Source organism: Rutilus rutilus (assembly GCF_951802725.1).
Source record: "Rutilus rutilus genome assembly, chromosome: 6".
Lineage (NCBI taxonomy): Eukaryota > Metazoa > Chordata > Actinopteri > Cypriniformes > Leuciscidae > Rutilus > Rutilus rutilus.
In genome coordinates this window covers 3,708,478-3,731,351 of record NC_140214.1, presented here as the reverse complement: position 1 = coordinate 3,731,351, position 22,874 = coordinate 3,708,478, and the positions used below count along the sequence as shown (strand labels likewise).

Below are 22,874 nucleotides of genomic sequence, written 5' to 3'. Positions count from 1 at the left end.
GTATCTGTTAATAATATAATTTAATGGACCTGAGCTGACATGAACTAACATATGAACAGTTGTGTTTTTACTACTGTTAATAAAGATTCATAAATACTGTACCAAATGCATTGCTCATCAACTAATTTTAATGAACTAATGGGACCTCATTGTAAAGTGTTACCAATGAAATTATTAAAAATAAACCACACCAAAGACACAACATTCACATTGAACAACACCTCTAAATCATTTCCATTCCATGCATCTTTGAAGGATATTTTACATTATTTACAATCTCGTTATATTTCCAAATATATATATCATAGTTGGAACAACATGGAATGGAAATCTTCCAATAAAACACCATCAGCAAACACAGATAAACACAGATGAGCCGTTCCCTGCGGTGGTACCTTGGCCGCTCTGATTAAATACTGCAGAACAGTTTTGGGCAGTTTAATGATTGATCTGGGTAAAGCCACGAGGGCCGAAGCAAACTTTCTGATCGCTCGCTGAGAGGAGAAAGAACCAGGAGAAAGTCACAGCATCAGTGTCCTGAAACCCTTCAAACAGTTACAACACTAAAACAACAGATGAACAATTAATACATAGGTTTGTAACTAAAAAGATGGAGGAACCGACGCAACATTTTGATTAAGAGGAGAAGATGTACAGATGATGGATGTTGGGCTATTTGCTTGGGGATTGAGAGATAAATCACAGAGATCTCATTAAAACTGCAATTTAAAGTCCCCCTGTGGTGAAAAATCAAGCTTTTAATGTTGTTTATATGTCTATGTGGTGTTTTTAATATGCGTTAAGACAAACCATGTGTAAATTCATAAGTATTTCCTCCTTAAAACTGCAGTGAACCAAAGACAGTCTCAAAAACACGCTTTGAAATCGCTGGTGTTTCTGACGTCACAAACTACCTAGTAACCAATCAGATCAACGTGTGATCGTCAACCAGTGGATCTCTGAGCTGAGTGAGCGAGTGGAGGCGGGGCTCATTTGCATATTCATAGAACCACGCATACTAAATGAGGCAAGGGTGTCGAATTACATTCAAGATATTTTAAGGCATAAAGAATTTTTTGTTTAAATATGTCATTTTGGTGATTTAAGGGATACGATTATTCTTCAGGGGGTCTTTAATATGGATTAAATGGAGATCAACAGGAGACTTTGAATTCTCCTGCTTCTCAGATGTTTCTCCTGAGAAAAAGTCCTCAGTAATCTCACACGTGTCTCCAGTAGAGTTTCAGAAGAGATCTCAACAATGTCTCAACCTGCTCAGATTCGTGAAGATACCAACGCCCGCAATCAAAAGTCAGACAGCTCAATATGAACTCGCACAAGTCTCATCAAAATGATCCAAATTTTATAGCTCTATACTCTTACTCAATGACAACTATTGACTCGGTTTGTGTTTATTTTTATTTCTAAATGGAATTTTAGGCCAAACATCAGCGACTGCCCACTTTCATTCAAGTCCTTTTTTTCTTACTGAATATCCTTTAAAACTCTGAAGTAAAATGTTGTTTGTGAACATTGTTTAATCTTGACTACGTCTTCTGAGCTATAACAAATCAACCCTATAAAGCCGACTGTCTCATATTTGATATGCACAATTTATGGCCTGTAAATGATCAACATGATTGAAACGTTGCTGATAAACATGTTGCACACAATCTACATGCCGTCTGTCGTCTGATTGTTTTTTAGCAAGTGAAAGACATTTTAGTATAATTGTACAAACGTCCACCTTCAGCTCGTGGTTCACGTGTCTTTCTGCTGTGAAATCGGCACTGATTTTTATCAAGTAAATGTAAGAATAAATTGTATATTGTTAGTAATATAATATTTCAAGATGAACACTTACTGATCTCTCAATCATCATTGTATTGCATTGCATTATGTGTTTTAAAACTACAGAGCTTTGATCATAAAACTAAACATTTAAATATCATCTTTATAAGACATTATTAGCAGATCTAGAGTGACGACTGATATTTATATGCATTTTATATCAGTAGTATGATATACTGCTATAAAGATCTCACTGATTTACATTAGAAGCATACCAGCAGCTGCACCAAATTGCATATTTTTGCCCAGTTCATAAAACCGAGGTGTTTTTTCTCCTCAAGTATGAGATCCATATTCTCACTATATCATATATGAGCCATAAAAAGCCTGATATGATATTTAGAAAACACATATGATTTTTTTTTTTTTTTTTTTTTTTTTTATCTAAAGGTTTAATAAACTGTCACAAAAAATATAGATCTTTTTCGGACTATTACGTCAAATGTCAGGCTTTACCGGGTTGAAATTAAAGTTTAATTTTAATAAAAATACATAATACATTTTAATAATACATTTTAATAAAACAGCAATTGCCAATCAGATTAACCCATAAAATGGAGAAAAAAAAAGAAAAAGAAAAACAGTTATATATCTCTAGTTGAGTTAGTCCAGTGGTTCTCAATTCCAGTCCTCGGGAACCGCTGCTCTGCCCATTTTGTATGTCTCCCTTATTTAACACACCTGAACCAGATCATCAGCTCATTAGGAGAGACTCCATGAACTGAACCAAAGCCCGTCTACGGAAAGCCTGTTCACTCCAACGCCCTATTAAGTCCTATTGGTTGTAGTTCCAATCAGAGTTCCACTGGGGGCGCTCGCCATGAGTGCAAAATGAATGGGAGTCTATGGGGCTAGACAGCTAAATTTGACACCCGATTGCCGTTGAGAAATCTCAGATTTGATTGTAGGTTTTGCAAGTTCAACATGGGTTATAGATCGAATGTTGAATGAACGAGTACTTATTTCTTTTCGATTTCTTACAGGTTGAGTTGTTGTTGCCCATAACACGCTAGCATTCTGCTAATGACGTCAGCATTCATTCTTTTGAAAGACTTTTTAAAGCAAATAAGTGACTCTAAAAAATCTAACACCCAGCAATGTGTAATTTCTTTGCATCTCCTTTCGAAAACAACATTCAAATTACTAGACAAAAAATTATATCCTAAGAAAAGTGGATTTTGAGCGGTATAGCTCCATAGACCTCCATTCATTCTGCACTCGTCATGTGAGCGCCCTCATATGGAACAAGAGTGGAACTGCAACCGGAAGTTTATTGAGTGGCACTTCTCCCCTCATTAGACGTTCTCTGACTGAACTGAGTGTGTCAGATAAGAGAGACATACAAAATGTGCAGAGCAAGGGGTCCCGAGGACTGGAATTGAGAACCACTGGGTTAGTCAGTCATCTAACACCTCGGAAACACAAAAAGTTGTGTAAATTCGGTTCAGTTACCTGAAAGGCTGATCTCTTGGGTGCTTCTTCATCTTTTTTCTCGTCCTCTTCCTCTTCCTCTTCACTGTCAGTTTCAAACAGGTAATAATCACCACTTCTAACCACTGAGAGAGGAACGGAGGAGAGCGTTTAGCCAAAACAATCATAAAATCAGCAAACAGGAGAATAACATGCTTTTGATGATTCATATACATACACACACACACACACACACACACACACACACACATATATATATATATATATATATATATGGTAACACTTTATAATGAGTATACAGTAATAGAGTACTTGTTCAATAAACAATTTTCAAGTTTTGCTCATCAGAGCACAGGAGAAAATACCATTAAATCTCTTGATTAAACTTACCTGAATCTCTAAATCTGAAAACCGTACAGTCAAACTTAGTTTCTCAGGCATAACAGAACATCAGCGCCAAAACAAAAACACTAAAACTGTAGAAGATTAAATCTTGCATATCCCATTTTATACATTTTAATAAAACAGCAATTACCAATCAAATTAATCTATAAAATGGAGAAAAAAAGAAAAGAAAAGAAAAACTACACAGTTATATATCTCTAGTTGGGTTTAGTCAGTCATCTAACACCTCGGAAACACAGCTGTGTCTGCAGTTTCACAGATGCATTGAAAAACAGTAATTGGAATAGGGAAACTGCCTTGTGTCCTTGAACAGAAGAGCCACAATGGAGAGGGAGGGCAGGGGAGGATGCTGGGAAAACAGTTCAAAACTTTATTGAAGTGACAAAACCAAATACTGACCCTATAAAGCTCTAAAAAAAGATACATTTTCTATAGTGATTACTGATTAGAGGGTCTCTCATTTAAATAAAAAAACATGGTACAACAGTAATACCATGGCTTTTTGGACAGGATCATGATAGTAATACTATGGTAGTGTTTGCAGTAAATTGGAGTGCATGTAAATACCATAGTATGTGAATATGGCAATCATATTCAATCATGTACCATGGTATTACCGTCCGATACCATGACTGTAACATATTGCACCTTAATGCGTTTTCTTTAATAACAATCATCATTCTAATCACTATAAAACAAATATTAACATTAATGAAGTTGTCGCATCTCCTGTGCTTCAGTATCACACTGATAACTGAGATCAGCACATCAACGAAGACAAAATAAATACCATCTCACCCATTTCACATGCTGAGAAGCACCAAGACTATGAGTCTGAAGGTATTTCTTTTGCTTTTTGATGGTTTTCTGTGGAGCACTTTCTTTGTTGAAGAGGATATAAAGAGAGGGACCATAAACTTTTGGTTTTACAAAGTTAGTTGTTCCATCCAAAAATGAAAACTTACTAACACTTCTGTCGCTCAAAAGCTCACCAGATTTTGTTTCTCCACTGAAATCAAAAGGCGATGTACAAGCTCTTTTACATACAATGAATGAAAGATGATTTGCCTAAGTTTTTTAGCTGACTAAATTAGTTTTTTGCTTTGTTTGAGGCAAAGTAATCAAGATGTCCACGAACGAAAACTAGAAAGTAAAGTTAGTTGGGACAAACTTTTATGTTGGCTTGACAAACCCTTGTCTGAAAGTTTTATAAGCTTTTTTAGCATGTTTTATGTTGTTAGCATGTCTAGCATTATTTTACATTTTTCTAGCATGTTTGCAACAGATGTCAATACATTGCTAACATGAATTAACATGTTACTAGCATTTGTTTTAACAGATTGTTAGCATGAATTAACGTTTTAGCATGTTATTTACATGAATTAGCATGTTGCTAGCATGTTTTATTTTAACACGTTGCTAACATGAATTAGCATGTTGTTAACATTTTTAGCATTTTGCTACCATGAATTAGCATGTTTTAACCATAGACTGTATAAAACAATGGACATAGTGTCCGTGGCGTCACCCGTCAGTTTCGTAAGAGCATATATGAAGCCCAAAATGGGCGGATAACCGAAAATGGTCAAAGAGGCGGATTAGCTGAGGTGACGTAGCGGCTAACAGACAGCAGACAAACGACTAGTAGTGACAGCAGCGGCAATCCACGTGTCACTCAAGTGGAGACCTGTAAATCTGGGCATATTAACTCTGATTGACTCTGTTTTGGAGCCTGTCCCTAGTGGCCAGTCGATGAATTGCAGTTTAAGTCACTTCAGTGTTGGATTCAAGAGAGACTAGAAGGTTGCCGCTTGGATTTAACACATTACTAGCATTAATTAGCATGTCCTAAGCTAGTTGCTAGGCATTGTTAGTATATATATATATATATATATATATATATATATATATTGTTTCATTGTACAGAAAAGAGCATTCGACATGGCTCCTTAAAACAGTCCATTGAGGAAAGGGTGAAAAGATGAGTATCTGAAAACTGAATTTTCATTTACGGATGAAATATCAGGACGGCTCACATTGATCTAAGTATGAGATGGTAAGGAAAAATCTCTCTTTTCCACAACGGAGTTTCTGGTGGATTTGAACAAAGCAGAGTGATTCTCTACTGTACGGCTCCGTTCACCTGCTCACAGTCACATGACAACAAGCCAGAACCATCCAGACGTTCAACGTTTCCTTCAGCAGCTGTGTAGATCTATTTAAGGCATCAAATGGATGTCATTAATTAACTTCATCTTCATATATCCTTAAATGCTATTTTTGTAAGCATTTCATGAAGTAATTAAAGTGGTCATATCATGCACAACATACAGTCAAACCCAAAATTATTCAGACACCAGATTGTTTTACTAGTGTACAGGACACTATAGTTCATTTATGTAAGTGAGGAGAGCAAAATAAAATAAACCGTGACATATTTTACCCAAAAATTCTTACAAATATTATAAACATGTTGACCCTTTGACCATGTTTTCTCTTAAGTGTTTTTTATTTAATTGCTAATGCAACTTTTTTACACCACAAACTGAACAAAATGAAGCATTGCTTGGTCATTTGCTGACCTAAACTGGTATTATCTAATTGTGAACTTAAATTTAACAGCTGACAGATATTCAACCTGATTCATTTGTGAGACAGTCTAACAGAAGGATGGACAAAACCAGTGAAATATCAACTGATCTGATAACTCTGAGTTCTTGTCATATTTTATTACCATTTTCTAAACTATAGCGAATACACTGTGCTAATGTGAGAAATGAATGTGTCTAAATGTTGATACATTTTGGTTTGACTGTATATCATATCATTCCTTTTGATACGACCGCTTAAAAAAATTGATTGATGTATAATCTGTAACAATCAAAACCAGTCTCAGAGCCTTAAATAGATGTAGAAAAGTCAAAGGTCTGGAGGGTGTGTTTGTTGTGTTCGAGGTCTGCCAGAGCCCCAGTGCAGTATGGGAATCCTCTGACTTCTGGTCAAGGACACAAGGAGGATCAGAGGAAGGTATGAGGAACCTACTGGACGCATGATCAACCCAAGGCCTCCACCACTGCTTTTTTTGCACCTTGTTTTTCTTTCTCTCTGCAAATGAAATGTCAGAGCGTTAATGAAAGCACGTCAGAAGTGACGGTGAAATTGGAAATTAAACCTTTTCCTTGTTGCTCTATGGAAAATGTGACTAATATGCAGTTAAATACATACACAACACTTGTATAAGAATGCTAACATTTGAAGTTTCTAAGAAATACATTTTTATCCGATTTTATCCTAATTACACTCTCCTGCTGTCATGATGTACATCATACCATCATCATCCTCATCGGGTGGGATGAGTTTCGGCTCGTCTACGGACGCCTGAGCAAGGCTGAGCATCTTCTCCTTCCCTCTCTTGAACTTCTGCTGACGCGTCTTAATACGATCCATCCTAAATTAATGCATTCATAGTGGCGACACTCTTACTGACACATCAAATAACACATGTACATTGTTGTAAAATACACTACTGCTCAAAACTTTTGGCATCGCTAAAATGGTTTTGAAAGAAGCCTCATGCTCACCAAGGCTGCATTTATTTGATCAAAAATACAGTAAAAACAGGACTATTGTGAAATATTATTACTGTTTCAAATTTAACTGTTTTCTATGTGAATATATAGTAAAATGTAATTTATTCCTGTGATCAAAGCTGAATTTTCAGCATCATTACTCCAGTCTTCAGTGTCACATGATCCTTCAGAAATCATTCTAATATGATGATTTGCTGCTCAAGAAACAAATCAAAAACAACTTTGCAAACAGTTCATATTTTAGTGGAAACCCTGATACATTTTGTCAGGATTCTTTGATGAATAGAAAGTAAAAAAAAAAAAAATCATTTAGTTGAAACAGAAATCTTTTTTGAAAAGTGACACTTTTGATCAATTAAATGCATCTTTACTGAATAAAAGTATTAATTTCTTAATAGTGGTGTTTTCTGATTAGAAAATAACACTAAGGGTGTGTTCACACTTGTAGTTCGGTTCGCTTGGTTCTTTGATCCGGACCAAAAAAAAAAAAACATTTAGTCCTGGTCCGCTTAGCGTTCACATTGACATTTTAACACTGAACCTAAAGATACTGACCCTAAAGGCATAAGGATTCGTTCACATCTGATTGGTCGGCTTTTATTATGTATTTTATGTGACGTAACATACCGAACATCTAAACCGATGCTGTGTTCTGGGATAAATGCGCTCGTTGTGTGTGTGTGTATCTGCATATGATGGTATTCTGACCAGCTGAGAATCCCTCCGTCACACAAACCAAGATCTGCTGTGAGGAGACGCGGTTCTGATGCCTGAACTGAACTGTGATGAGCAACATCACGACTATGATGAGAAAAACAGGTGTGCTTGAGCATTCTGTCATTTTTAGAATCTCATCTTCCTGTTATTGGTTCGTTTGCATGTCTTTGGTCCGTGTTGCGTTCATATATCAGTCGAGCCGCACCAGAGTTAGTTAGGAAGCTTGTTTGGTGTCACCAGATGGAGTTCACACTTATTCAAATGAAGCGCACTAACAGAGCAATCGCACCAGGGTTCGTTTTAATCAAACCAAACATGCCAAGTGTGAACACACCCTAAATTGACACAATTGGTTGGTTTGGTCTAAGAGCTCTTAGTGAAGAATATTCCAAATTGCAGATGAAGAAAACAAAGCGGAAAAATGGAGTTGAGTCATGTGGAACAATAAAAACACAAAGATCGTGGAACAGAAATGAAAAGATGTTTCTCACTGTCTCTTAAGTTGCTCCATGGATCTCTTCTCCTCCTCCAGACGAGCTCTCACGGCCTTCACGATGCTGGCCTGGAACAACTCGGCTCCTCTGACAGACAGACAGACGGACAACACTCAATTTTACTGTACTTACATTTAGGCGAGGCAAAGCAAGGCAAGTTTATTTATATAGCACATTTCATGCACTATGGCAATTCAAAGTGCTTTACAGAAAAGAATTAAAGGGGTGGTTGATTATGATTTCACATTTCTAACTTTAGTTAGTGTGTAATGTTGCTGTTTGAGCATAAACAACATCTGCAAAGTTACGACGCTCAAAGTTCAAAACTAAGGGAGATATTTGCTTTTAAAGAAATCGCTTTTTAAGGACTACAACAAACGGCTGGTAGAGACTACACCACATTCCTCCCGGGTTAGTGACATCACCAACCCTAGAATTTACATAAACCCCGCCCCCGGAACACGATTTATAGATTATCATGACAGAATATGCTAATCAATGATTAGAAGATAGTTAACTCCACATCAGCTGCATAAATGTAAACATAAACAAAAAAGTTTTTAAAATTTTCAGGACACGAGCTCTTGAAGCTCCACCCCCTGTGCCGGGAGCAGCAGCTCATTTGCATTTAAAGGGACAGACACTAAAACGGTGCGTTTTTGCTCACCCTTAAAAAGCGACAATTTTAACATGCTATATAAAAATATCTGTGGGGTATTTTGAGCTAAAACTTCACACACACACTCTGGGGACATCAGAGACTTATTTTACATCTTGTGAAAAGAGCATCATACCACCCCTTTAAAATAATCACAAAATAAAAGCAAGGAAAATCAAAACAGTTCTAAAATATATTTGTGGCGAGCAGGACGAGGACGAGGGCCGTGAGAGAGCGGCACGAGGCCGGTGGCGTGAATACTGATGAGCGACGCACCGGTCTCGTATCTCTCACGGAGGAGCGGAAGCATAAAGGAGGAGCGACGACAGTGAAGAACGAGAGAGGACAGGCCTGAACTTATGTTGTGTTTTGTTTTCTTGTGACAGCAGTCGTCCGTGAGGGGCTGCTGTCTTTTACTTTCATTTTGTATTTGTTTTATTTTTTTATTATTAAAATGTTTGAATGTTCGCCGGTTCCCGCCTCCTTCTTTCCATAACATCTGAACTGCGTTACAATATTAAAAGAGATATATGATACAGTTATAAGATGAATTAAAAGAGTAAAAAGATGATGCATAGATAAACTTCTCATCTGGCAAAACACCGGTGTATCATATTTTTCACAACTCCCAGGTTTACTCTTTTCCCATGGTGATTACACTGTGTATGTGGTGTTCTTTTCATAATTTACACTTATTACTAGGGTTGGGTATCATGTTTTATCAATTTTAATGTTTACGATTCTGCTTAGCGATTCCGATTCTTATCGATTCCTAATTTCGATTCCAATAAGGTAAAAAACAAAAACAAAAAAAAACGTAGATATCATTTACATTTAGTAATTGTAAATACAATTACATAATTGTAGCTGCATAGCATGAACAAAAATTGACAGGCTAAAAACACTTACACAAGCAACTTTAGCCTATGGTTTAAAAAACAACTAGCCTAACTAATAAAAAATTTCAAGCATTATTAAAGACAAGGAAACAGTCACTCAGTAATTAAAAAAGAACAAATAAACAAATTAGCAATCGCACAAATAAATACAACTGAACAAAGATATGATTGAATTGTGTTTTAAAGTGTTTTTCTCGACAGAGACTGTAAAATAACACTGCACTTTAAAAATGAAATATACACATTTAGTCAAGAACAGCGAGTGAATTCTCTGTCTTTTGTTGTTTGATTATCGTTATTATAGAGACGGCAGCAGGAATATTAGGCTGCTGTCACTTTAAGAGCTGCACGGATCCAATATACTGTTACACATGCGTTTTCTTTGTCAACTGTTTACGTTCACTTAAGACATAACTGACTGTTTTTGCGAGAATATACTGACATATTTTTGTGCGTATGTGTCTATTCAAGTGCAAAAAGACACTTAGGGCCCTATGTTAACGATCTAAGCGCGTGGTCTGAAGCGCAGGGGCCAAGTTCACTTAAGGCGAGTCCGAATCCACTTTTGCTAGTTTAACGACAGGAAAAATAGTCGGCGCGCCAGGCTCATGGTCTAAAAGTGTTGTCCCTATTCTCTTAATGAGTAATGGGTGTGTTTTGGGATTTACGTGCGTTAAACCAATCAGAGTCTCATCTCGCATTCCCTTTAAAAGCCAGTTGCGCTCGCGCCATGGCGGATTCGCTATTTACATGACAGAATTTGATAGTGGAAAGACCGAATGCGTCTGCAGAGCGCAAACGGATCTGCTCGTGCGCGAGGTAAAAGTGCGCAAGCAGAACATCTACGGGACAAGCCGGATTCACCATATCTTTATGTACACAATAATAATCTTTTACATTGTAATCCTTTTATTTTAAATATTTGGCATGTTTGTGTGCTGCTGCGCGTCCCTGTGTGTGTAATAAGCAGAGTGTACGCGCGTTGTGGACCCGCCTATAGGCGCACATTACTAACGCGCTCTTTAAATTAAAAAAAATAAATAAATTGCGCCATTGACTTTAGACCAGGGATCAGTCGGTCAATGGCTCAGTCTATTTCTGTTGCCTCAAAATAGCAACGCGCCAACAATACACACCACGTTTTCAGACCATGGGCGCACAAATGGGCGCAAATGCATTTGCTATTTAAACAACATGGCGCAGGATGTGAAAATGATAACTGCGTCAGGCTGAAACTAGCTAAATCACTTGGGTTGCGGTTGGTGCTGCATTGCGCCGGGTGTAAGATAGGGCCCTTAGGATGTGTGTGCAGCACAGAAAACAGTGTGCGGGTCTTCTTGTGCTTGAATGGTTTAACATATTTAAAATGCACACAAAGAGAAATCGATAAGAGACATTTTTTATAACAAGTATCTGATTCCTGACCTTGAATATCAGATTCCCAACCTTGCTTATTACATACTACAATGGTTACATTTATGTAACAACTGCAGATACAAAAATAAACCTCAAGCAAAAATGTCAATGCAAACAAATCAGTTTACATGTCATACCGAGATGCAAGGATCTGTCCGGCGCGGATGTCTGCGACCACATGGAGGAAGTAGTAGCTCATGAAGACACGTCTCTGCAGCAGGAGGAATGAAAAGCAGATACTGTCCCAGATGATCCCGGCCTCATCCTTCGGGAGCAGACATGGAGGTGAAGTCGGGCCTGAAGTCGAGCCTGAAGTCGTGTCTGAAGTCGTGTCTGAAGTCGTGTCTGAAGTCGGGCCTGAAGACACACAACACACATATAAAGCCATTAAAGCAGTGTTTCTAAACCTTGATCCTGGAGGCACACCAACAGTGCACATTTTGGATGTATCTCTTATCCGACCCATACATTTCAAGCCTTGGGCTGTGTCTGAAATCGACTCCTATACCCTTAAAGGGATGGTTCGGAGCAAAATCAACCTAGGGTCCTTTGTACCATGACCTCTAGCCAAACACCCCCCAGAAGCCTTTTTTCCCTTGCCTAAATTTTTCTACATTATTAAAGTTGGAGCTTATTTAGAGATATCAGCCGAATGGCTGATGGGCTTTTCCCAAATCACAGAAGTGACCTCGACGTCCAGGTTAGCGGTAGCATTAGCCATCAGGCAAGTGTTATTTAAATAAACTCCTGATGTACTTACAAACTTTCCAATGACTCGTTTTATGAGTACAGAACCTATTTGTGCTACTCTAGAAGTTTGGCACCATTCTGGGCATTATTAGTGGGGTAATTTACGAGATATATCCTTGGATCCATTAGCGCTGCACTAAGCCATTCGGCTGATATCTCTAAATAAGCTCTAACTTTAATAATGTAGAAAAATTTAATTTTTTGGCTCGAGGTCATGGTGCAAAGGACCCTGGGTTGATTTTACTCCGAACCATCCCTTTAAATGGGGCACTATTTAAGGGGACAGTCATTTGTAGGTGTCCAAAACCATAGTGGACGTTATCGAGTGCGCTCAGTTAATCCCATAATGCACTGCAGCAACGAATGTACAACCAATGTATGCTCAACAGCTAAAGAATACCCATAATGCACTGTGAGAGTCGCGAGTCGAATTAATTCTCACGTCTGACCAGAAGATGGCGCTGCTTAATCATCCATCGATCCATTTTACAAACTGCTGGTCCAAAGTGGTTACAGCGTAATATCATACAGGTATAAATTCATTTCTGATTGATTTAAAATGAGATAAAATATTATTAAGGTTTATACATGCTAGTCTCCATGACACAGTTCAAGATAAATCTTTTCATTACTACAGGAGCTGCCAGTTTGCTAAGTTTCAAATAATTATTAAAAAGCAAGCACAAAATAGGCAAAAGAGGCAGCCATTCTGGCACACACAGTGTCCGAATTCACTCACTCGTTTTCATTCACTTCTTCAAGTGGACTATATTATTGGAGTAATGTAGGGAATAGTGAATGAGGGTATAGGGGGGCGGTTTCGAGCACAGCTTTGGAGTCTCTAATAATGAACTAACGCGTTAAATCAGGTGCTTTTGATTAGGAAGAGTTCAAAAATGTGCATGTTGCTGAGCAAACAAGCATAGAAATATGCTGCACACACAAATACTGGATAAAACATTGCATTTGCAAACAAGTAAACTTAATATCATTACTTTTTATATCGAAAAATATTTGTAATCAACAGTTTGTGGACACCACATTCTCTCGTTAGTGCAATGCATTCTGGGAGTGAAGGATATATGCTGTCTTGGTAACACTTTACAGTAACTTACGGTCCCATTAGTTAATGCATTGACTAACTTAAATACAACTGTTAAAATACAATTTTTAATTCATGTCGGCTCAGGTTCATTAAATAATATTAATAATATTAACAGATGCAACTTAATATATGTATTAGTAAATGTTTAAATTAACATTGACTAAGATTAATAAATGCTTGCAAAGTATTTTTCATCGTTAGTTCATGCTGTCTTCGAAGGCACACAATGAAGCGGCCTACTATCGCAAATATGATGCCTTAAAATAATGTGTTTTTTTAGGCAGCTCACTAATTATGTGTGATTTATTACTGTAGCAAAGGTTAGAAACCAAAAAGTTTGTCCAACTTCAACCCACACAGTTGCTCCTGTTGTTCCTTACCTTGTAAATCTTTGTATTCTTTTATGGTGCAAGCAAGACTGAGCAGCTGAACTAACCAGCAGCTGTTCATTTTCAAAGTGTTGATATAACCACACGCCAAAATCTGGGAAAAAACATGACAAAAAATCCATTTAATTAGCAAAACTCATCAATTCATTTATTGGTTCACTTATTTTCTCTGTTTATGCATTTAATAGCACCTCAAAATAATAAAATAATTAATCATGATTAATGGCATGTTATTTAAGTAGTTCATCTTAAATATTTAATTTGCTGAAATATGCCTCTAAATATGTCTATTGCTTTCAAAAATGCAAACATAAAATAACATGTACCAGCTGTTTCACTGAAATAAAAAGAAAAGAAAACAGATTAACACAAATAAATAAAACAAATAAGACAAATAAAGAAAAGAAAAGAAAAGAAAAGAAAAGAAAAGAAAAGAAAAGAAAAGAAAAGAAAAGAAAAGAAAAGAAAAGAAAAGAAAATATGCTTTGGATGTCCAAATTTATAATTATATTATAATTTGTAGCATTATTTTTGGATTGTTTTTCATTTAAGTAATTTAATTTTCAGGTTTTTTTTGGACAGTTTGTTTCAATGAACGGATTGACTAGTTTGCTTACGTAATCACGCAATGACGTCATGTAGTGAATGATGTGAAATGTGGATGTTTTACATGTCTAAAGCATATAAACTAGCACATTAAAAAGTAGTTAAATAGATCTATATCCTCATAACTAAATATGATGAGTCTGGTATTTACTGCACTATGGTTGAAAACAGAAAATGTATATTTCTATAAGTTATGAGATTGCACTCACAGCAAAGACGTTCTTCATTGTGATGACGAACACGTTGTAAGCTATGAGGAAGTCCCAGTAACGGAGGATCTTCTTGATTGGCTTGAGTAAGAGATCGCCCCCGAAGAGCAGGAAGTAGAAGCACGCCACCAGGTAACCCATGCAGAAGATGCTGATCCGAGTCGTGCCCGTGATGAAGATGATGGTCAGGACGAACCAGAACATGTAGCTAAACATGATCACCTTCAGCATGTCCAGGTATGACCTGAGGGAAGTACAGTAATGTTTAAATGATGTTTGTCTGGCTATCATCTGAGAGTAGTGCATCCAATAACATGCCAAAGATGCTCAGACAGGATAGCACAGTGGAAATATGCATGCATTTTGGGCTAATATGTATATGCATTATGAAAGAATTGTGTTCATTCGAATATAATAATGTTTTGAAAGGGCCACAGAGCCATAATACAGTTTTTAAAATGTACAAAATAAATAAAAAATAAATAAAACACAAAAAAATATTGTGATAATTTAATAAACTAGCAAAGTATAAAGTATTTTGAAATCTGCATGCATTTTGGGCTAATATGCATTATGAAAGAATTGTGTTCATTTGAATATAATAATGTTTTGAAAGGGCCACAGAGCCATAATACAATTTTTTAACTTTTATAAACGTCTCAAAAAATAAAAAAATTTCAACTGTTACTAAAAACATTGTTTCACATGATATTTATGAAAGATCAAATAAAATAATAATAATAAAAAATAAAATAAAATCTTTAAATGTAATGAATGAGTCCTAATCATAATTTTTTCTAAATTATGGTTGAAAATAAAATAGAACTAAAAAAATTCAAAAAATTCAAACACAAATAAATATTGTGATAATTTTAATAAACTAGCCAAGTAGAAAGTATTTTAACAGCAAAAAAAAAAAAACTTCAATTTTAAGTGCACTGTACAAGTACGCAAACGTTATTGCAGCCATCATTTATTTAAATGAGATGATGTCACAACCGGTTATGCTTCATTTCCTATATAATATCAGACATCCTGGCAGGCGTAATTGTGATGAGCGGATCGATTCCTTCGCATGTTTATGGAAGCGGCGCACACTAAAAGCTTGCACATGTCTTGTTATGCCACTCCAGAGGTTAAAGCACATCTCCTGTCTTCACGGTGTTTGTCGACACTGGACGCCTGTACTAAGAGCTCTGATGAAAAGCTGAGATGTTGTGATATGGACCTGCATTGATGGACCACAACAAGAAGATGCTTCCTCCACTTAAATCAATCACCTTGTAGAAAAAAGATCAGTCCGTACTTAAAAGCTACTTATTGGGTTAGAGCGCAGACAGAGAGAGAGCGTGTGATGGAGCGTTATGGATTTTTCCTGCAATATGATCCATGGAAATTCTTGGAAAGTGAGAGAAAGAGGATCAAGTACAGTAGAGTGAGTGACAAGCAAAGACCTGAATAAACTGCTATCTATCTATCTATCTATCTATCTATCTATCTATCTATCTATCTATCTATCTATCTATCTATCTATCTATCTATCTATCTATCTATCTATCTATCTATCTATCTATCTATCTATCTATCTGTCTGTCTGTCTGTCTGTCTGTCTGTCTGTCTATCTATCTATGTATGTATCTGTCTATCTATCTATCTATCTATCTATCTATCTATCTATCTATCTATCTATCTATCTATCTATCTATCTATCCTACTCTCTATAGTTCTAGTCGTTCTATCTATCTATCTGTCTATATCTGTCTGTCTGTCTATCTATCTGTCTATCTATCTATCTATCTATCTGTCTATATCTGTCTATCTATCTATCTGTCTGTCTGTCTGTCTGTCTATATCTGTCTATCTATCTATCTATCTATCTATCTATCTATCTATCTGTCTGTCTGTCTGTCTATATCTGTCTATCTATCTATCTGTCTGTCTGTCTGTCTATCTATCTATCTATCATCCATCCATCCATCCATCGTTCCATATATCTATCTATCTATCCATCCTACTCTCTATAGTAGACTATATGACTGTATAGACTATCTGTCTGTCGTTCTATCTATCTATCTATCTATCTATCTATCTATCTATCTATCTATCTATCTATCTATCTATCTATCTATCTATCTATCTATCTATCTATCTATCTATCTATCTGTCTATATCTGTCTGTCTGTCTGTCTATCTATCTATCTATCTGTCTGTCTGTCTGTCTGTCTATATCGGTCTGTCTGTCTGTCTGTCTATCATTCCATCTATCTGTCGTTCCATCTATCTATCTGTCGTTCCATCTATCTATCTGTCGTTCTATCTATCTATCTATCTATCTATCTATCTATCTATCTATCTATCTATCTATCTATCTATCTATCTATCTATCTATCTATCTATCTATCTATCTATCTATCTATCTATCTATCTATCTATCTATCTATCTATCTATCTGTCGTTCCATCCATCCATCCATCCATCCATCCACTTTGCACCAGTTCGGTGATGACACACAGTATTAGCAGTGAAACGCAGTAAGGGTGTGTGTGTTGTGTGTGTATTGCAGTGTGTAAGGGTGTGTGTGTTGTGTGTGTATTGCAGTGTGTAAGGGTGTGTGTGTTGTGTGTGTATTGCAGTGTGTACTGTACCTGCAGTGAATGAAGTCTGGAACTGGATTGTGAACACTGAACGATGCAGCGTCCAGATCTCGGCAGATCTCCACGTTATCTCCCGCCATCAGACGAACGGCCGCTTTGTTCTCTTCGTCAAACACCTGTCTCTGCAGCGACGCACACAGCAACAGCATGAAATCATCTACATCACAGACACAGAGAGGGAGAAGACACACTTAAAGCGAGACACGGCAGGCAAAAATATCGTTTTTTTTTCAATGGTCAATTTTGAGATTTTAGGCTATTTGTTTTCAATAACATGTCTTCTTTCAGACTTGTGGTGAAAAAAAAGTCCAAAATACACATTTAGGTCTATATTTTACTACACTGTCTGTTTGCGTCTGTAGATTTCTCCTAAATTCAACAAAAGTTGGCTTTCTAAATCATCCCACTGCTCCGCGATCGCTGTCTGCACCCTGTCATCACATACACCGTTGGAAAGCTCTCTCTCTCCTGTACAATGTTGTCGGATCCAAATATGGTCATTTCCTTTTTTATCAGCAACCAATCATGAAAGTACAATGGGGCATTTAACTCTAAAAGCGAAATCTCATTGGATGATGTCAATTTTAAAGGCCATTTTCTCAAAATGTTTTTTTTCTCTCATTCTCTGAGCCAGAAATCTCCACTTCAGCAGCACTTACACACACCAAACTTTCCAGCTGTATTCCTATCTATGTTCTTAAGGTTTTATACCTAAAAATGGGGCGAAAATTGATATTTTTTATGGCTGTTGACAGTTTTTTCGTATTAATGGAGTGATAAAAAGAGATATCCAAAAAAACCTTTGACTCTAATATGTCAACAAAATGAAACAAGAATTTTGAATCGGGCTTTATCCAATGTTCAGATTTCTCTTCTGGAAATATATGCAAATTAGTGCATATTTAATGAGATACTAACTAATTTGCATATTTAAACATAAATATTCTAAAAACTTGTAATACAAAATATATTTGTCTTGATGTCAGTAATCAACTGGGGAAGTTTCATGCTGATATCTATTAGTAAAAAAATAGATATTCACCTGGGGTGTCTCCCTTTAAGGGTGGATATGGAGGACAAAGAGGCTGAGATCCACTTTTTGCATGTCTATTGACCACTGATACTTTATTTAATACTTTTAAACATTCATTTCTTTGGTTTTGTCTGTCAGAGACTGCAAACACTGTGATTCGTGGTGGTCTGTTATCGCGGTATTATGGGAGTGGTAGAAATGTGGGACAGTCTAAGAGGATTGATTTGGATTGAGGATTGACTAAGTTTGAACACAGTTTCATGTTTACATGTTCTGCTAAGAAGCAAAACACAACAGTGGAACCTCAAATGTTAAATGGCAACACACAAACATTAATGCTGTACATTTCTGAGGCAGTACTCACAGACGAGGAACAGGGAGTTGGGTTGAGTGTTGAAATCAGGGAGGTAAAGCCATTTAATGACGTTAGACTCTGTCGTGCTTTTGGGAAACCTCCAGGGATAGTCTAGAAACAAAGAGAAGTTTAAGAATTACATATTCTACATCACTGGAAACAGATAACACGAGGAAATACATGACATACAAACACACAGTGCAGAGAAAGAGGATAACAGATGTCGTATAACATCACAGAAGTCGGCACAGTGTTGAATCAAATATACTTGAATTTTAATCTTCGTTACAAACAGAATGCTCATTGTTATTTTAATTTGAACATTAACTCAAACTTATTGGGCCCTATCTTGCACCCAGCACAATTGCACCGACGCATGTATCATTCCTATTTTGCACCCGCGCACAGCGGACTTTTCCCTCCACAGACGCACGTCGGTAAATTAGGGAATGAACTTGCGCTCCCGGGGGAGGTTCGGCGAAAAGAGGAGGCGTGTTCCGGCGCAAACGTTCCCTGGTGCTATTTTGCAGTTTCAGAAAACAATTCCGCCACAGTTGCTCATGTTATTCAGATGCTATTTTAAGGGCGCATGCTTGGCCGTAATGTAGTGTGAGCACAACACGCATACACTTTGCTTATCTCACCTACACAGACGCAGCAGTTCCCATTTTTGCAAGCCAAACATAATTACAAGGAAAAATATTCCACACGAGGGAAATCATTGTGGTGTCCATGAAGATGTGAAAAAATAGGCATAAATCTAACTTACACATTTACACAAATTATTATACGCCTGTTTAACCGAAGCTAATTTGGGTGTGTTTCTCCATCCCCAATGTCACTTCTCTGTGTTTTACGGCCCTGACGAGAACGTCGGTATCCTCGGCTGTGAACCGCTCCTGGCGTGCGTCTGGCAAATCCGCCGTTATAATAGCAATCCGCCATGGAACAAGCGCGCCTGCTCTTAAAGGGAATGTGAGATGTCGCTCTGATTGGTTTATTTCACGTTACGCCCAAACCACACCTATGAGTAATGAAGCTACTTCAGACCAATTTTAGATTTGCGTCGGGCGCAAGAGTCATTTATCCCGCCGGTATAATAGCAACAGCGCCCGAGATCCGCCCACAGAGTTACTTGTGTTTCACGTTTGATACTGCTTCACATGATGTGTCACTGCACAATGTCCCACATATTGAAGTCTCATGCATGCATGAGTTCATTCAATAAATGAAAATTTGTTTCTCAGGATTTTTTTTATTTTAAATGCATACATAGTGACAAAGTATAAAAACTTTATTTTATCGTGTTGATTCTATGTTAGGTGAACAGGTGGTTATTCACTGTTTTTCACGATGCTTCTGCAGTACAAATGCACTGAAGTATTTCCCATTAGGGTTATTGTAGTTAACTAAATCTAAACCCATAAAAAAAAAATTATAATAAAAAAAAAACTTTCCTTACTTGAAATAAAAACTTTAACTGAAATAAAATAATATGTAAAAAAAACTTGATGTGCTAAAATAACTAAAACTGTTCTTGTGATGATATCACTAGTTGACAACATAGTACTATTTTCGGAAATCACAGGCTATGATATTGCACGCAGATGCACGTGATGCAACGCTGCAGAGCCGACAGACTCGTGTTTCAGTGCAAAATAATTAGGTCAAAAACGATTTAATATACTGCAAATAGCCTACTAGTTTTTTATGTTTATTTGAAATTCATTTAGGCGGACAACAAGGCTACCAAGTACTGCGCACAGTGCGCAGCTAATTAATAGCTGTTAATAAACGTCATTTTTAGTCGATTTTTAGTCGAAAATTTCAGGACTTTAGTCGACCAAGATTTTCTTTGGTTGATTACAGCCCTAAAAACTACAATAGTGATCCTACAATAACACTGTTTCTCACCATCTATGAATGTGTATGAATGGATCACTGAATGGATCACGTCACCGTTTTCACAAATTTGTGTTTTTCTAGTTTACACAGAGACGATAACACTATCATTTTCAAAAACTTGCAGATTGAAATACGTTTTCAAAAGTTTGCATTTTCAGGCGCACAAAACGCTGTTGTCGTGACTCATGTAAATGAACGGCCACAACCCATAAAAAGTTTCATGTTTTTAGTTGAAAACGGTGTCGTGTAAACGGCCCCTAAAACAACAGACGTTCGCAGATTCTGCAATTACAGGATCAATATCAAACTGAATAGGAATGCGCTAAATCCCAGAATGCTGCAGCGCTCTTACTGTAAATAGCTGGGATTAGTGACCTATAAACCGTCTAAGAACCTGTTAAATAAACATGTTTGAAAAGGCCCAGAGCAACACACCTTTACAAGCAGCCGGTGGGATTCCAATGCAAATTAAATACTGGAAGGTGATCATGCAGGCCAGAAAGCAGCAGTATTTGGGCCAAATCTCAGCGATAGCTTTCCTCCGGCGTCTGAACATCACCACAGCCAGAGCGAAACCGTGCAGCATGGAGTAGAAGTCCATACGCTGACCCATCACATTAATCGCCAACAGGAAACACACCTGAAACCACACATTCAGAGAAGAAATGGAGGAACATGGAACGAGAAAAATACATCAAATGACAGACAGACAGACAGATAGACAGGCAGACAGACAGACAGACAGACAGACAGACAGACAGACAGACTTATATATAGACAGACAGATAGACCAATATATATAGACAGACAGACAGATAGACCAATATATATAGACAAACAGACAGACAGATAGACCTATATATAGACAGACAGATAGACCAATATATATAGACAGACAGATAGATAGATAGATAGACCAATATATATAGACAGACAGACAGACAGATAGATAGATATATAGATAGATAGACAGACCAATATATATAGACAGACAGACAGACAGATAGATAGATAGATAGACCAATATACTGTATATAGACAAACAGGCAGACAGATAGACCTATATATAGACAGACAGAGAAACCAATATATATAGACAGACAGACAGACAGATAGATAGATAGATAGATAGACAGACAGACCAATATATATATATAGACAGACAGACAGACAGATAGATAGACAGATAGATAGACCAATATATACAGACAAACAGACAGACAAACAGATAGACCTATATATAGACAGACAGATAGACCAATATATATAGACAGACAGACAGATAGATAGACTAATTTATATAGACAGACAGACAGACAGATAGATAGATAGATAGATAGATAGATAGATAGACCAATATATATAGACAAACAGACAGACAGATAGACCAATATATATAGACAGACAGATAGATAGATATATGGATATAGAGACAGACAGAAAGACAGATAGACCAATTTATATAGACAGACAGATAGAGAGATAGAGAGACAGACAGAAAGACAGATAGATAGACCAATATATATAGACAGACAGACAGACAGACAGACAGATAGACAGACAGACAGATAGATAGACCAATATATATAGACAGACAGACAGACAGATAGATAGACAGACAGACAGATAGATAGACCAATATATATAGACAGACAGACAGACAGACAGACAGAAGGACAGAAACACAGATAGACCAATATAGACAGACAGACAAATATATACCTCTAAACCAAATTTGTAGAAGAAATAGTTTATGAAGTATTTGGCACAATTGATGATTCCGTTGTCGAGGTGTTGTCGGGTGATATCGTGAAAGATGGTTCGAGAGGGAGGAGGAGAGAGTTTGTTTCTCAGGCGGAAAAACTCCTGATGTCTGTAAATGGTGACCTCGAACGCCAAGATGGCCAGCATCAACAAGTTATTCTGGGAAAGAAGGAAAAGAGCACGACGGTGATGGATAAATTATTTGTGTGATTCTCTAGCAATAAACAGAAATTGTAAACTGAAACCAAATGTTGTTTTGTAGTTATTGATAAAGTCATATTTCTTTGTAAATACTGTTTGATCGTGTGTCTCCTCACCCTCAGGTAGGGTAGTATTTGTTCAGACTTGTCCAGACCGACCCATTTGGCAGGATCCACGGGCTTCTTGTACAGTAGGGAATCTTTCATTTTTTCCCTCTCCGTGTCTGAGTAGTTGACGGGCTACAGGAGCACGATCACATGATTAAACAGCAAATCTACTCTTCAAAAAGACAAACTCAATTTGGATGACAAGTATTTTACATTAATGACAATGGGCCCTATTTTAACGATCTAAGCGCATGATCTAAAGCGCAGGGCGCAAGTTCACTTAGGGCGAGTCCGAATCCACTTTTGCTAGTTAAACGACGGGAAAAATGGTCGGC

General features: G+C 37.1%; 1 protein-coding gene across 1 annotated transcript in view; it reads right to left on the bottom strand.

Moving 5' to 3' along the window:
- piezo2b (piezo-type mechanosensitive ion channel component 2b) overlaps positions 1–22,874 on the bottom strand; it is a 107,551-nt gene that overhangs the window by 27,432 nt on the left and 57,245 nt on the right. The window contains exons 23-35 of the mRNA XM_084412371.1: positions 22,549–22,671; positions 22,190–22,390; positions 20,903–21,107; positions 18,572–18,673; positions 17,166–17,331; positions 14,521–14,764; positions 13,697–13,799; positions 11,599–11,818; positions 8,486–8,575; positions 7,017–7,135; positions 6,730–6,792; positions 3,304–3,407; positions 396–494 (exon numbers count right to left, since the gene is read on the bottom strand). Of these exons, the coding sequence (XP_084268497.1) occupies positions 396–494; positions 3,304–3,407; positions 6,730–6,792; positions 7,017–7,135; positions 8,486–8,575; positions 11,599–11,818; positions 13,697–13,799; positions 14,521–14,764; positions 17,166–17,331; positions 18,572–18,673; positions 20,903–21,107; positions 22,190–22,390; positions 22,549–22,671 (1,839 nt within the window). The remainder of the gene's footprint in view (positions 1–395; positions 495–3,303; positions 3,408–6,729; positions 6,793–7,016; positions 7,136–8,485; positions 8,576–11,598; positions 11,819–13,696; positions 13,800–14,520; positions 14,765–17,165; positions 17,332–18,571; positions 18,674–20,902; positions 21,108–22,189; positions 22,391–22,548; positions 22,672–22,874) is intronic.